Below are 14,764 nucleotides of genomic sequence, written 5' to 3'. Positions count from 1 at the left end.
CCCCTTCTCCTCCTGCCCCCAATCCCTCCCAGCATCAGAGTCTTTTCCAGTGAGTCAACTCTTCACATGAGGTGGCCAAAGTACTGGAGTTTCAGCTTTAGTATCATTCCTTCCAAAGAAATCCCAGGGCTGATCTCCTTCAGAATAGACTGGTTGGATCTCCTTGCAGTCCAAGGGACTCTCAAGAGTCTTCTCCAACACCACAGTTCAAAAGCATCAATTCTTCGGTGCTCAGCTTTCTTCACAGTCCAACTCTGACATCCATACATGACCACTGGAAAAACCATAGCCTTGACTAGAAGGACCTTTGTTGGCAAAATAATGTCTCTGCTTTTGAATATGCTGTCTAGTTTGGTCATAACTTTTCTTCCAAGGAGTAAGCGTCTTTTAATTTCATGGCTGCAGTCACTATCTGCAGTGATTTTGGAGCCCCCAAAAATAAAGTCTGACACTGTTTCCACTGTTTCCCCATCTATTTCCCATGAAGTGATGGGACCGGATGCCATGATCTTCGTTTCCTGAATGTTGAGCTTTAAGCCAACTTTTTCACTCTCCTCTTTCACTCTCAATCTACTGTTAATCCCATTTGTACATTTTCATCTCAGTCATGGTGGTTTTCCTATTAAAAGTTTAATTTGTATCTTTATGTCTTTCATGTCTCTGTGTAACATGCTTAATAGACATGAGATGTTTAATTAACATCTTCACTGCAGCTTCATAGAAGTGTATTGTGCAGAACACAGTTGTGGTAACTTTTACCGCCTTTGTCCGCTGTTTCTGGGCTTCCCGGGTGGTGCACTGCAGTGGTAAAGGACCTGCCTGCCCTGGCAGGAAAGGTGAAAGACATGCAGGTTTGATCCCTGGGGTGGGAAGGTCCTCTGGAGGATCTAAGTATTCTATAGCATTCTTGCCTGGAGAATCCAGACAAGAGAATCCCATGGACAGAGGAGCCTGGTGGGCTACAGCCCATGGGGTTGTACGAGCAGGACGCAGCTTAGCACGGCACCCCTCGCTGTGTCTAGCATCTGTGTCAGTTCTGGATGGCCTTACTAGATTGAATTTTCTCTTCATTATGGATATATTTTCCTTCTTATTTGAATGGATGGTAATTTTTTGTTTAATGCTAGACATTGTGAATATTATTTAGGGTACAGAGTATTTTTGTATTCTGATAAATATACTTGAGTTTTGTTCTGAGATGTAGTTGAGTTACTTGGACATAGTTCCTTTGAACTAGGAGATCTTTTTTTGTTTGTTTTTAATAGGTTGGACCGAAGCAGTGGTTAGTCTAGGGACGGTTGTACTGCTCTTCCGAAGCACGACGCTTCTCAGTGCTCTGTGCGGTGCCCCACGCGTGATGCATTTTCACTCTTGTCCCATGGGCATGGGTACTCTTACTCACCCTGGGTGAGCTCTGGCTTTGTCCCCTTAATGCTTCTCATTGAGTCCTTCCCTGGTTTGGGGTGATTTGCACACGCTGCTGACTAGTACTCTGCTGAATTCTTGAGGGAACCCTTTGCAGATCTCTGGAGTCCTCCCCATTCCCATACTCTTCTCTGATCACTCTGACAGCCATGGTCAGACATTTGACTCCATACACTCAGATCAGGGAGTCCACTAGGCTCCAGCTGGGTTCCCTTTACCTACACCACCGCAGAGCAGAAAGAGCAGGTAAGATTGATGCGTGGTTTGAGGCCAGGTTTTGGAGACCTTTGGGTACTACATGGAAGCATCAGGACTCAAGCCTGTAAGATACACCGAAGCCATATTTCAAGGAAATGCAGATGACCTAAGCAAGTCCTTGCTGTATATGTTAAGGAGTAAGTGGCGAGTTAGGGGTGTTGCTTCTGGCCATGCTGCCAAGCCCAAATCATTGAGGGCATCACCCTTCATGACTCGGTGTCCTCACTAGTAAAGAATGGGCCTTGATACTGATCGATTACTGGCCCTGCCAGTGGCCAGAGATGGTTCCTCCGGAAGGGCCCGTGAAGGGCCAGCACAGCACAGCACAGGAGGGACTCGACCCCTTCTGTTGCTGCCGGCTGATTTCTCTGTAGATGAGAGCTGGGAGCCCGACGACTGCTCTCAGACAGCTGCCAGAGGCTGAGTGAAGGAGCGTTTCAGCTGATACGCAGTCTATCTAGGGCTTTGCTTCTCCAAGTGGTGTCCCCAGAGCAGCAGCACTGGCATTACTTGGGAACTTCTTGGAAATGGCAGACTCCCAAGCAGTCTGCCTCGATCCACCAGCAGACTTCTGCGACGACAGGAACTCAGCTGTTTCCTGTGATGGTCAGAATTCGAAGGACACTGGTAGCTGTGGTCAACAGTTACATATTATACACTTAGAAACTTAAGAGAGTAGATCCACCATAAATTAAGCTTTTGAAGAGCGTTGTTCTCAATGTGAATGGTTCCACATGCCCTCTGGTGGCTGCCTCGCAACTTGCAGGGAGTTTTAGAAATGCTTTCTCATTTTAGGACCTTTGCACAGAACTGCCGAAACATTGAACATTTAAACCTCAATGGGTGCACAAAGATCACTGACAGGTAAAGTACCAGAAATCACTTTGGTGACTGATAGACCCTGGGAGAGTGAGGGGAGGGAAAGGTGGTTGAAAATACCTTTAGCCCACCTGTCCTTTTTCAGCACGTGTTACAGCCTTAGCCGATTCTGTTCCAAACTGAAACATCTGGATCTGACCTCCTGCGTGTCCATTACAAACAGCTCCTTAAAGGGGATCAGGTAAGAGTGCCTGTCAGTGGCGGTCACGAGCAATACCCAAGGCTCGAGCATCCTGGTGTTTGAAACCTTCCTTCGGTCCCCCTGCGGCAGGAAGTGGGCGGCTCAGTCCGGGAGGTCTCTCCCGGGAACTGGTTGTGGGTCTCTGAGCTCAGAGATGTGCCTGCGCTCTCCGTGGGATGGACTGCACAGGCGCGGCTGTTTCCTGATCTCCCAGCGAGGGCTGCCGGCACCTGGAGTACCTCAACCTGTCGTGGTGCGACCAGATCACCAAGGACGGCGTCGAGGCGCTGGTGCGCGGCTGCCGTGGCCTGAGGGCCCTGCTGCTGAGGGGCTGTACGCAGGTACCCGTCCGCACGCCCGGCTTGTCTGCGCGCGCGTCACTGGGGAGCCAGGGCCCCCTGTCCCCCAGCTGGCTCCACCTCTTCTGTGTTCTCCGCTCTCGCAGCTAGAAGACGAAGCTCTGAAGCACGTTCAGAATTACTGCCATGAGCTCGTGAGCCTCAACCTGCAGTCCTGCTCCGTGAGTAGCATGCCTTTCCCTCGAGCTTCCTCCAGGGCAGGTTTGGGGGTTGAGGGGTCGCCACTCCCTTAGCTCACATCCCAAGTCCTTCTGTGACCCACCGCTTCCCACAGATGAAAGAATAGGAACCTAAACAGAAAGGCCAATGCAGAGCCATGAACATTTCCCCTAAAAATAGCAGAGATGAGAGTCTTGATTTATTTGAAGGTATCAAGGATGCCATGAACGAGTCACTAACCTGAGCAGTTCTGGGGAGGTCTCAGTGTTATATCTTTGCTTATAAGCTGGGAGTGATGGCACCTCTCATGGTGCCTCAGTGCATAAAAGGAAGTAACAGGTATGAAGAATAAAGGGTGAGGTGTGATTTGCATCAGTGCATGATCAGCCTGTGAAAGATGATTGGTTTTTTCACTGTTGTCGATAATTGAGCATTGAAGAAGATGCTTGCTGCAGCCAGCTGGGTTTCTCAAGGAGAATGTCATTTTTGAGAAAATTAAATGAAATCCCTTGTATTTGGCATTTAGTGAGTGAATCATAAATCTTTTAAGTCCCTAGTGATGGGAGATAAACCAGAAACTATCTTATGAGGAAATACTGACCTTAGGAGACAGCGCCATTCAGAAACAGGACCTTGAATCGCATGTAGGATGGCACTGGTAGGGGACTGAAGTCTGACATAAACGTACATGTTTATAGTTACAGAAACTAGTGTATTTAAATAAAGACATTCAATCTTTATAGCTAAATTCGTAGAATTTAAGCCATTTATCAATAATTTAGTGATTTACTAAACCATTTCAGGAAATATAAATATACACATATATGATTTATACAATAGGTATCTTTTAATTAGCAATAATCTGTAGAAATCCAACCAAAAATTGATGTTACTTAACCAGGCAAATCTCATGAGCTGTTTGTTAAATCTGATTTTTAACACAAGTTTATGAATTTTTCCTGGAAAAAGACTCTGAGTAGGAAGTGGAATTTTAAAATTTTACTGTTTGTAATGCCTGAATATTTTAAAGCTGTGCAGAGGGAACATAAATACCTGTCTTCCCTGTACTTAACCTTGTTTTGGTTACACTGTCAGGATGAACGTTAAGTCGTTAAGTCGCGGGTAACCCCGGGCAGTCGGCGGGCGGGAGGCTCCGCGTGGCGCCCCGGGCCTCTGACAGTGCGCTTGGCTCCGCAGCGCGTCACGGACGACGGCGTGGTGCAGCTGTGCCGGGGCTGCCCGCGGCTGCAGGCGCTCTGCCTGTCCGGCTGCGGCAGCCTCACTGACGCCTCCCTGACAGCCCTGGCCTTGAACTGCCCCAGACTCCAGTGAGTGCACTCTGAGGGCCTGGGGCCGAGCAGGAGGCGGGCGGGGGGCTTCTCGCAGCCGGTGGAATAGGAGGCCTGGAGGCAGCGGTTGAGTCGGTGGCTTCTGTCAGATGAGCTGGGACGGGACGGAGCGTGCACTGGCTCCTTTGGGGCTGTCTGGAGGGCGTCACTCTGTCCATCCCCAGGGCACCTGAGTCTGCATTTCCTGATGGGCATCACTCAGGTGCCCACCCGTTTGGCCTCGTCCTGCCATTACTTTGACATGTGAGTGATCTGTGTGAGCAGAGGGGCAGTGAAAATACATTTTAATTGTTTACAAGTCAATACATACTGGAATAATAGCGAAAAACAAGAGCAGTCGTGTGCTGGTATTGTGGGAAGATCCCTGTATTTACTGCCCTGTTTGGAGTGGGACTCCTTGAGCCTCAGTTCTGTGTCAAAGAGTGGAGTAAACTCAGCACTGTAAAGCAGGCTCTCCTTTTGCGTGGTTAACCCGCTGCTCCTGTGTCTCCCCCGCACTCCGCACCCCAGGATCTTGGAGGCCGCCCGATGTTCCCATCTGACTGATGCGGGCTTTACGCTTCTAGCTCGGGTAAGACAGGTGTTACCAAACCAACCAGCCTCTCAGCCACCTCCCTCCAGAGCAACTCGGAGTGTGCAAAAAATGGCCTTCAGCAATGACAGGCCCCAAGTAGAATAGAGTCCTCTTGGGGCTGGGGGGTGCGTTCTATATTTTCTCCCTTGGGCCCGGGAGCTGGGGGGTTCTATACCAGGAGTGGGGGCCTGGCCCTCAGTCTCACTTTGTCAGGCGGGGCCACAGTGGAAGCAGCCTCCTCCCTGCAGGAGAGCCCTTCCTCACAGACCCCGACTCTCGTCTCAGCAGCATCCCTCAGCTGTGCCGGGCTCTGCCTCTGCCCCCCTCTCCACACCCCCCTGCTGCCCAGAGCCGCTGTCCTCCTGGGGCTGCTGTGACTCTGCCTCCTATCGCATCCCCCACCAGCCACCCTGTGGTGAGCGCCCCACCCCGTATCCTCCCAGAAACCCCTCAGTGGCTAAAATCTACACGCTGGGACCTGCAAGACCCCGGGAAGGTGTAGACGAGAGAAGGACACGTGGCCGCCCCCAGTGCTCACTTCCACGTGACTGTGATTCCAAGGGCACCTGCTCAGATGCTCCGGCTCACTGGGTCACTGTGGGAGCAGGGGATGTCTCATGGGTTCTCGTGAACTCTTACAGAATTGCCACGACCTGGAGAAAATGGATCTTGAAGAATGCATACTGGTGAGTGCACCCCTGACAGCCCTGCAGGGCGCCCTGCAGCCACGGACAGACAGGTGTAACCGGAGGTGCTGGCACGCTCTGGTCTGGAGCCTCCTTGGCCCAGCACGGGTGTCAGGGCGAGGCGTACACTCTGGGCTGTTCTCAGTCATCAGAGCTGAGTTCAAGATAGTACCATCTTTTGCCAAACTTAAAAAAAAAAAAGAAACCCTCATTTCCACATAACTTCTGGGAGAAAAAAGCTTGCATGCCGAGTGATGAGGCGACTGCACAGAGAAGAATCCTGGGCCCCCTGCCCCACTCCCGCTTTGTGCCTTGCACCCTGTGGGGGTCCAGGGTAAAGAGAGAACAGCTTCGCAACCCGGGGAGTAAGCAGATTTGAGGTTGCTGGTGAGGAGAGAGCTCCCAGCCCGCGTGTGCTTGACGTGGGTTTTTAATTCTCTTTTGCACCGTTTGGTTCTTGTGTTCAGAAGCGGGGTTAGGTGGTACGCTCCGGTGTGGAAGCCACACTGACACAGCATGTTTCTCTGCAGATAACCGACCGCACGCTCACCCAGCTCTCCATTCACTGTCCTAAGCTGCAAGCCCTGGTGAGTCAGCTCTTGGTGGTGGACTTACCTCTCAGGGATGAGAGATGCCCCGCCACCCTGCCCCACTACCGCAGGAACCTCCTGTCTGGAAGGGTGTCGTCCATCATCCTTGGTTTCAGGGGTCTGTTAGTTGGGCTGACTTGGGAGGTAGAGAATCTACGTGTTACCGTTTTCGTTTTTGGATGTGAACCTAATACAGGGACCCAGGTCCTTACACAAATTCACGGTCAACCTGTCGAGTGAAAAGGTCATGTGTCTCTGCGGAGGGGGGATTAGTGAGTATACCGAAAGGTCCAGAATGAGCGGTGAGGAGTGCTGCACTCGGGCACGCGGGCCTCGCACACGTGTTCCACCCGCTGTGTGAACTTGGCCGCCTGCTCCCCCAGATACTCAGACTCGATCCCAACAGCCCTGCCAGGCGGGCACCATGGACACCCCATTTTACCAGCAAGGAAGCCGAGGTGCGGAGCGCTTCAGAAACGTGCCATTTGCAGAGCTGCCCAGATAGTGAGGCTTCCCTGGGCTCTGGTCTGCCCACTGTCCTGGGATGTCAGCAGGGTTTTATAGCATCATCAAAGCGCCATCTGGCCTGAGTTACTCCCCCCCTCGCCCCCAGTTCCCCTTATTTCCACATTTCTCCTGGGTCCTTCTCCCTCAGGCACAAGCGTGCTAGGCTTTGGACAGCTCTGGGACTGTCTTTTGGAGTTTGGGGTCAGATTTCAGAGCTAGTCAGGACCTACCTGTTTCCAGATTTTCCACGCAACGGTTTCCCTGTACTGTATCTGCCGACGATTTTGCACTTCTCGTGTCTTCACTCCCAATTGGTTGTGATCCGGTTTCTAATTGACAGAACCTGCTCCTCAGATGGGATTTCTCCACCCCTTGTCCCCGAGGTGTGAGGAAGGTCAGGAGTCCCGGGCTTTGTTCTGGTTTAACCTCCTTCCCCTCGGTTGCCCAGAGGCTCTCTCTCTGCCTTTCCCTGACCCTGAGATACCCTGGTCTTGGACTCCCACCAGCTCCCCAGCTCCTGGAGCGCGGGGTGCACTCCAGCAGGAAATGTTATTCAAAGACTGCTGTCCCCAGCGGTGGTTCCAGTGACGGAAATCTTCTGTTTTCCCCTGTACTCATACAAGCAACCCCCAGAAAGAGGACTTAAGAGAGACTCTAAGAAAACCCCAAATAAGGGCCTCAAGTAAAGAAAAAGAGAAAAAAGCATGGAGAATTATTAGAAGAGCAGGGAGACAGGTGAGCCGAAATCCAGATTTAGCCAGTGTGTCTTGTGGGAGGGGCGCCCGAGCCAGACCTTGCCCTAGGCTCTGGAGAGTGACAGGGTCAGGGGAGTGGCTTTACCCTCACCCCAGGGCCTTCCCCACTCTGAGGGCGGGTCTGGGTCCCTCTGAGGGAGGCCCCAGGGCCTTCCCCACTCTGAGGGCCGGTCTGGGTCCCTCTGAGGGAGGCCCCAGGGCCTTCCCCACTCTGAGGGCGGGTCTGGGTCCCTCTGAGGGAGGCCCCAGGGCCTTCCCCACTCTGAGGGCGGGTCTGGGTCCCTCTGAGGGAGGCCCCAGGGCCTTCCCCACTCTGAGGGCGGACGTGGTAGCCGTGCCTCTGGCCCCCAGGTGGAGCCAAGGGTGAGCGGCAGTGGGTGGTGGTGGACACGAAGCCGGTGCCTGCCTCCCTGGGGAAGGGCTCTGCTGCCTCCCCAGGGGGCCCTCCCCCAGCCCCGAAGCTGAGAGGCAGGGTCCAGAATTGTGAAACGTGTTTATCTTTCACTAAAGCTGTGCAAGCAGGAAGCTGTGAGGGGAGTGGCCCCTAGCAGGTGGCGCTCACACCTCATCTGCTGCACTTCAGTCCCAGCTGTCCTGTTCATTTTTCATATGAATGAGGCAAGTGTGTGTACACACCCCCCTCTTCCCCTCAAGGAACTGCTCTGTGACAAGGATGGGCCTTGTCCTCTCAAAAACCCTGAGTCTAGAAGGCTATCTGAAAGGGAAACTGAAGCAAACAAGGGGATTCCAGATTCAGAAGAGCCCAGAGGAGCGCAGGGAGCTTGTGCAGAGGTTAAGGCGCCTCCTTGGTCCTTGGGTTTGCAGCCTGCAGGATATCCGTCAGTGGTTTCAGTGACACTGGGAGGCTGGCTTCCACTTAGTATCAGAGCCAGTTTTTTGGGCTTTTAAAAAATATCAGTGCAGCTCATTGCTCCTAGAAGCTATCCAAGAATTTTAGCTATTAAAGAATAAAGAATTCTAGCCAGTAAACACTGTGTTCCTTTGTGGACACTACAGTGGTTTAGCTTCTTCCCTGATTTATTACAGCCTTTACCAGTGAGATTTATGCTTTCATATATGTTGTTATAATTAGTGCCCTTTTTAGCTTAACAGAGTCCCTTGAACACTTCCTGTAAGGCGGCTCTTGTGTGTGGCGCATGCTGCGCTGCGTGGCTCCGAGTATCTTAGTTCCCCAGCCAGGGATGGAACGTGGGCCCTGGCAGTGAAAGCCCTGAGTCCTAGTCAGTGGACCACCAGGGAATTCCCACCTCTCCCCCAATTCCAAGTGATAACCTTGCTGGTAGTCTTGGTTGGAATTTTTTACCCCCTTCTTTCAGCACTTATATTGCGCCCCTCCATTCAGGCCTGCCTGCAGAATTTCTCCGGAAAAATCTGCTGGTAGTCTTATGGGAATTCCCTTGCACATAACAAGTTGTTTTTCTCTTGCTGCTTTTAAGATTCTTTAACTTTTCACATTTTAATGATAATCCCTTATAATGAAAATGTTAGTCCACTTGATGCTGTCCTGTAAGTCTGTTAGACTGTCTTTATTTTTTCCCTTTCTGCTGCTCTGATTGGGTGATTTTCACTACCAGTTTTTCAAGTCTCTGGTCCTTTTATCTGCTTCATCCAGTCTGCTCTGAAACCCTCTGCCGTGGTTTTCAGTTCAGGGCTGTTCTTCAGCTCTGTGGCCTCTGGTACTTTGCCAGAGGAGGGTGTGGACACCTCTCTGGGGGCCCAGCAGAGGGCGAGCGCATCTGCCTGCCTTGGCTGGGAGCACGTGTGGGGGCCTCTTGACGGCACCTAACCTGAAGGCTGCCCCATCAGCTCCCGGGCAAGCACACAGGCCTCTTGCCAGAAAGACGGGCTGTTTCAGCCTGCTGCCTGTAGAGTGCCTGGGGGTGGTAGTCTGCCAAGAATCTCTTCTCATGTTAAAAGTCCATGAGACCCGGGAATACAAGCCCCCTTTGGCCATCAGGGTCAGGTGAGCAAGGAGCGTCCCATATACAAAGACAGGGGCACCAGGCAGCTGTGAAACCTGCCTCTGGAGACGCTGGTGCCCCGTGTGGGGTTCAGTGAGAAACGCCAGGTTTAGAGTTCCCTCCTGATGGGGGTCTCTGCCCTCAGGGGTGGGGTTCATGACAGGCCGTGGCCTCCTCTGCCCGCTTGCACCGGCTCCTCTCCTCTGCCCAACGTGGAGAAGTTGGCCAGCTGGTTTTTGTGTTTTTTTCCGGAGGCAGCTGGTCCCTGTGTAGCTGTAGACTCGCTGTTTGCGGGAAGAGGTGAGTTCAGGGTCCTCTCGGCGCGGACCGTCCCCTGCAGTGTCGGTTCCATCCCTACCCCGGGGGGGACGATGAGAGAGGCCGCTGCCCCCAGGCCCAGCCTCCCTCCTCCGAGCCGTGCTTCCTGCAGACACCGCCCCTCCCCTCCTTCCAGAGTCTGTCCCACTGTGAGCTCATCACGGATGACGGCATCCTGCACCTGAGCAACAGCCCCTGTGGCCACGAGAGGCTGCGGGTGCTGGAGCTGGACAACTGCCTGCTCATCACCGATGTGGCCCTGGAGCACCTGGAGCACTGCCGTGGCCTGGAGCGCCTGGAGCTCTACGACTGCCAGCAGGTCACCCGAGCCGGCATCAAGCGCATGCGGGTAAGCGGGGACAGCCGCCTCGCAGGCAGAGCTGTTCAGGCGACAGCAGGCACGGAGAGTCAGCCTCCGTTTCCTCCGTTCTGCCTGGGGCCGAGTTATGCCAACTACCTCCTTGCTTGCTAAGTCACTTCAGTCGTGTCAGACTCTCTGCGACCCCATAGACGGCAGCCCACCGGTTCTCCAGGCAAGAACACTGGAGTGGGTTGCCATTTCCTTCTCCAGTGCATGAAAGTGAAAAGTGAAAGTGAAGTCGCTCAGTCGTGTTCGACCCTCAGCGACCCCGTGGACTGCAGCCTACCAGGCTCCTCCGTCCACGGATTTGGGATTTTCCGGGCAAGAGTACTGGAGTGGGGTGCCATTGCCTTCTCAGAACTACCTCCTTAGACTTCTCAAAATCTCCTTATATTAGCATCCACCCTGGAAGATTCAGCTTCTAGAATGGGCTGAAGAACCAAAGGCACTGTCAGTAGGCTTGACCTTTGCTAATTCCCAGGTAGAGAGCCTTAGTAGTGGCGGCGTCGCTTCCCCGCGTAGCCCACCTGCGCTGCCCTTGCTCTTGAATATGCTTAGAAGCTCAGGCAGCTCTGCACGTAGACCCCAAGCAGGCCTCGGTGTTACCCATCACCACTTGGTTTGCACCCAGGGACGGGGACCGCCTCTTAGCTTCAGAAGGTGCTGTTTTCGCGGGGCGGGGGGGGTGCGAAACAGGAGCAGCTTTAGCGCACACCCCAAATTCTGTTGAGGATTTGCCGAACGGTAGGATGAACGAGTTCCACGTGGGGCGCTGCGGGCTTTCCTGGGGTCACGCGGGTAGCTCCCCCCCTGCCCACAGGTCTGAAGCCGGCGCGCCCCTCCGCTTTCAGGCGCAGCTCCCTCACGTCCGAGTCCACGCCTACTTCGCTCCCGTCACCCCGCCCACGGCCGCGGGCGGCGGCGGGCCGCGGCTCTGCAGGTGCTGCGTCATCCTCTGACGGCCGCCCGCGGGCCGCGCCGCCCTGCCGGGCACTCGGTGTGCCGCTCTCCACCGTCTCTGGCTCTCTTGATTCTCCGGTGAGAAAGGCGTTTACAGGTAAAAGACTTGAGCAGGGACTGCGGTAACTCTGGTGATCGTTTTTACCTTTGTTCTGCTGTGATGCAATCAGTTCAAAGCTTTGTGTCAGCTAACAAAGCAGGGGTGGTCTTAGTGCAGCCAGGACCGCACGGGAAACCTGGATCTCAGGAGGCGGTGCTGCCCTAGGCACAACATTCCCACCCTCGGCTTTGCCAGCATTCCTCAACAGACCATCAGTGTTAGCACAAATTGAGCAGAAAAATAAGCTGATTTTCTACCTGATACTGAAGCCAATGACCTCCTTTTATTCATTTTGATTAGCAGGACTTTTCCACTTTGAAGGTTAAAGTAGCAACTTTATTGAAGTAACCATATTGCAAATTCACAATGCCTGACAGTTTTCTATTTGGAGACTTACTTGGAAGGCAAGGTAATAGGTTTCCATGAGACACCAAAGAATGAGGACTCTAGAAAGGGTGGAGCAGGGTCTCTACCTTTCTGTCAACTCACCCTAGGTCCTCTCGGGGACCAGCAACAACGAAAGCAACTCAGACTTCGTGCTGCCTGATTACAAATCGTAAGCTCTGGAGCACAGAATGTGTTTTTGTTAAAGAGCTAATCCTGTCATCTCTCACAGAATTTGGGGGACCTTAAAAAGAATTTAGGGCTCAAGTTATCTATAATCAATTAAAAATAATGGATGCATGTAGAATGGGTGTGATTTTTTTTCCAAGTTTATTTTAAGTCTTAGAAATCAAGTTACACCAGAACTATTCAAAAACTTTACACACTTAAAACTCAGGTCAGTGAAGGGTTGGCACCTTTGAGACTTATATAAAAGTGAATAAACCATTGCAGTCAGAGGGTTTTATTGCTATTATCTTGTGGCAGACATATCTGACCAGAACCATTTTCCAAACTCAGGCATTCTAATGTTATCTGAAATCTGATAAGTTGATCTGGTTTCTACTCTGTGCTGCCAGACTTGTGACCTTCACTGAACCTCTGTGCTAACCCTTCTTAGCAACCAAACTTAAAAGCCCAGAGCTCCTGAGAAGCTGAAGAGAAACAGCAAAAGAGAAATTTCCCACGACCAGAAATAGTTCTAATAAAGTTAGGGCTCTATTAGGTGAAAAGTTTTAGAATCATTTAGAATACAAGACCTCAGTTGCATTCTGGGGAGAGAAGGCAGATAAGTCAATTAAGAGGATTATCAGAAAAAGCATTAGTCCTGGTGATTTTGCAGCCTTATATACTCTAGTATTTCCTGATCTAAAAGTTGTATGTATGCCATAGCAATTATTTAAACATACATCTACATGACTGTGTATGGGGGAAATGGGGGCTGCAGAAAGCTATGAGTATAGTTTCCATTTTAAAAATTTAAATGACCAGGACCTTCCATACATTATCTCTTTGGAGCATGGATACAACCTCTCAAAGCTGTTGGACTCTGGCTGAATGACACAGGACTGCAGTTACAAAGCAGCAGGACCTCTGTAAGGAGAGCAGGTTTGCTTCCTCTTTAAAATGTAAGCCATGACCTGTCTGTGCTCGGTTACATTTGCTTTGAGAAAACAACAAACTGAAAGGAACACACCCCCCAGCTCTTCTGACGCCCTCTGGACCCGTGTGCACTCAGAACACACATAGTGAGCTGCTTGATTCTAGGGCATGAAGTGCAAGGGCAGGAACTTGGATTTTAAATGAGACACACATTTGCAAAAACAATCGGAAAACATTTATTATACTGAAATGTGTACATCCTACTATTAAAAAAACAAAGTAGCAAATTTGCTGGTGCCATAATTTAACCTGTTTCACTGGGACAGACTAATGTTCAATGCTGCTTGGTGTAATTTCAAGTTTGACGAGCTCTTTTTTTAACCCCACTTGTAAAAACCTGATGAATTCAAAATAGCACACAGCATTAAATGACATTTATTGTTCCATAAATCTTGAGACTCAAAAAGGAATGCTAAATAGACAAGCAAAACTCTAAAACAATGAAGAGAGAGCTCACTTCTTTCCCAAGTGATTGGTACAGAAAACATGTGGTCGTAGGAAAGCAAAGGGGGAATGACAGAAAGGAACACGCTCCAGCTTGGCGTCTATACAAGTGAGGGATATTTTCAGGCCAGAGATGGAATATTTAAGGATCGTACTTTTTCTTTTAATATCAAATAACCCCCTTTATGAATAAAACAAAATACAAAGCTTTTACCCACTGGAGCAGTTTTGCCTTTGGGGAGAGATTTCAAACTCAAGCATCAAATAAAACACTCAAAACCAAGACGCTGGGTAAACAGACAGAGATGGTGTAATTAAAATGCAATTGAAGTTTTTTTTTTTTTAATTGTGTCTAGTACACCACAGGCCTCAAATGCTTGCTGATGAACTTTGGGAAGGCTTTGGGTGAAGGGAAGAGAGAAAGATAGTAGAAAAAATTGCAAAAACAGTGATTCCCTTTGAAAAGTATACTGGCCGACAAGCATTTGGTTTTGTGAAAGAGGCACTCTTTTTATAGAAGAAAAAAGCTATCATGTGGTGTCTAAAAGTCCCTAAATAATCTCCAGAATGTTACCCATGATCGCACTAAAGCTCCGTGTTGGAGGAGTGAGGGATTTTGACGGTGCAGATAGTGTTTGTGATGTCTAGTGTTCCGAGGATAATTTCAACTCCTGATGATGAAGACCCCTAACACCAAGTTACGAGCTATCACGCTGTTTTGTCCTGCTTAGGTGTATTTCCAATGTCCAGGACAGGGCTTTAAAAATGTTTAATAGGAAGGGGGTGGGGGGAGGCGGTTGCTAAATGGTTGGAGACAGAAAAAGGAGAAAGAAAACCACATGAGTTTAAAAGGCATTGGGATTCAAAAATGAAAACCAGAAACAAATGCTAAAAATGGAAGCAGAAGCAAAAAGTTTTCCAATAAATCTGTGACAAAGCAAAAACACAAAAGTCTTTGTACCTATTAGGATTTACACTGATCCTCTCACCAAGGTACTCTTGATAATGCAGTTTGCTTCAAGCCTGTCTTCCTGGCTTGGATCCTCCCCGATCCGGCATGATCCCGCAGACGCACACCCTTAGACATGATTTTCGGAGAAGCGCCGCGCCTCTCCCCTGACCGCCGGTCCGCCCGTGTCCGCGGCGGCCTGTCCCCGCCCAGGTCAGCAGAAGGTCCAGGCCACAGACACCACACTGGCCCAGAAATGTCAATGCCCACAGTACGTCTACATTCATCTCCAAACCGCATACAGTGTAAAAAGACAGCAGAGGCTGCTCTGGAACTGTGCACTGGCCTCGGGTAGGGGGCAGGCGGCCACCTGCGCGGGCCGC

The 14,764-nt window shown here is 50.9% G+C and overlaps 1 protein-coding gene across 1 annotated transcript in view; it reads left to right on the top strand.

Moving 5' to 3' along the window:
* Positions 1 to 13,215, top strand: part of FBXL2 (F-box and leucine-rich repeat protein 2) — a 76,519-nt gene extending 63,304 nt beyond the window's left edge. The window contains exons 6-15 of the mRNA XM_010835538.1: positions 2,479 to 2,547; positions 2,648 to 2,743; positions 2,958 to 3,084; positions 3,189 to 3,263; positions 4,459 to 4,589; positions 5,121 to 5,181; positions 5,826 to 5,870; positions 6,401 to 6,457; positions 10,159 to 10,371; positions 11,235 to 13,215. Of these exons, the coding sequence (XP_010833840.1) occupies positions 2,479 to 2,547; positions 2,648 to 2,743; positions 2,958 to 3,084; positions 3,189 to 3,263; positions 4,459 to 4,589; positions 5,121 to 5,181; positions 5,826 to 5,870; positions 6,401 to 6,457; positions 10,159 to 10,371; positions 11,235 to 11,342 (982 nt within the window). The 3' untranslated portion in view covers positions 11,343 to 13,215. The remainder of the gene's footprint in view (positions 1 to 2,478; positions 2,548 to 2,647; positions 2,744 to 2,957; positions 3,085 to 3,188; positions 3,264 to 4,458; positions 4,590 to 5,120; positions 5,182 to 5,825; positions 5,871 to 6,400; positions 6,458 to 10,158; positions 10,372 to 11,234) is intronic.
* Positions 13,216 to 14,764: the final 1,549 nt, after the last annotated feature.

This window comes from Bison bison, unplaced genomic scaffold (assembly GCF_000754665.1).
Source record: "Bison bison bison isolate TAMUID 2011002044 unplaced genomic scaffold, Bison_UMD1.0 scf7180017864043, whole genome shotgun sequence".
Taxonomy (NCBI): domain Eukaryota; kingdom Metazoa; phylum Chordata; class Mammalia; order Artiodactyla; family Bovidae; genus Bison; species Bison bison.
This window is presented reverse-complemented; position numbering and strand designations above follow the sequence as displayed.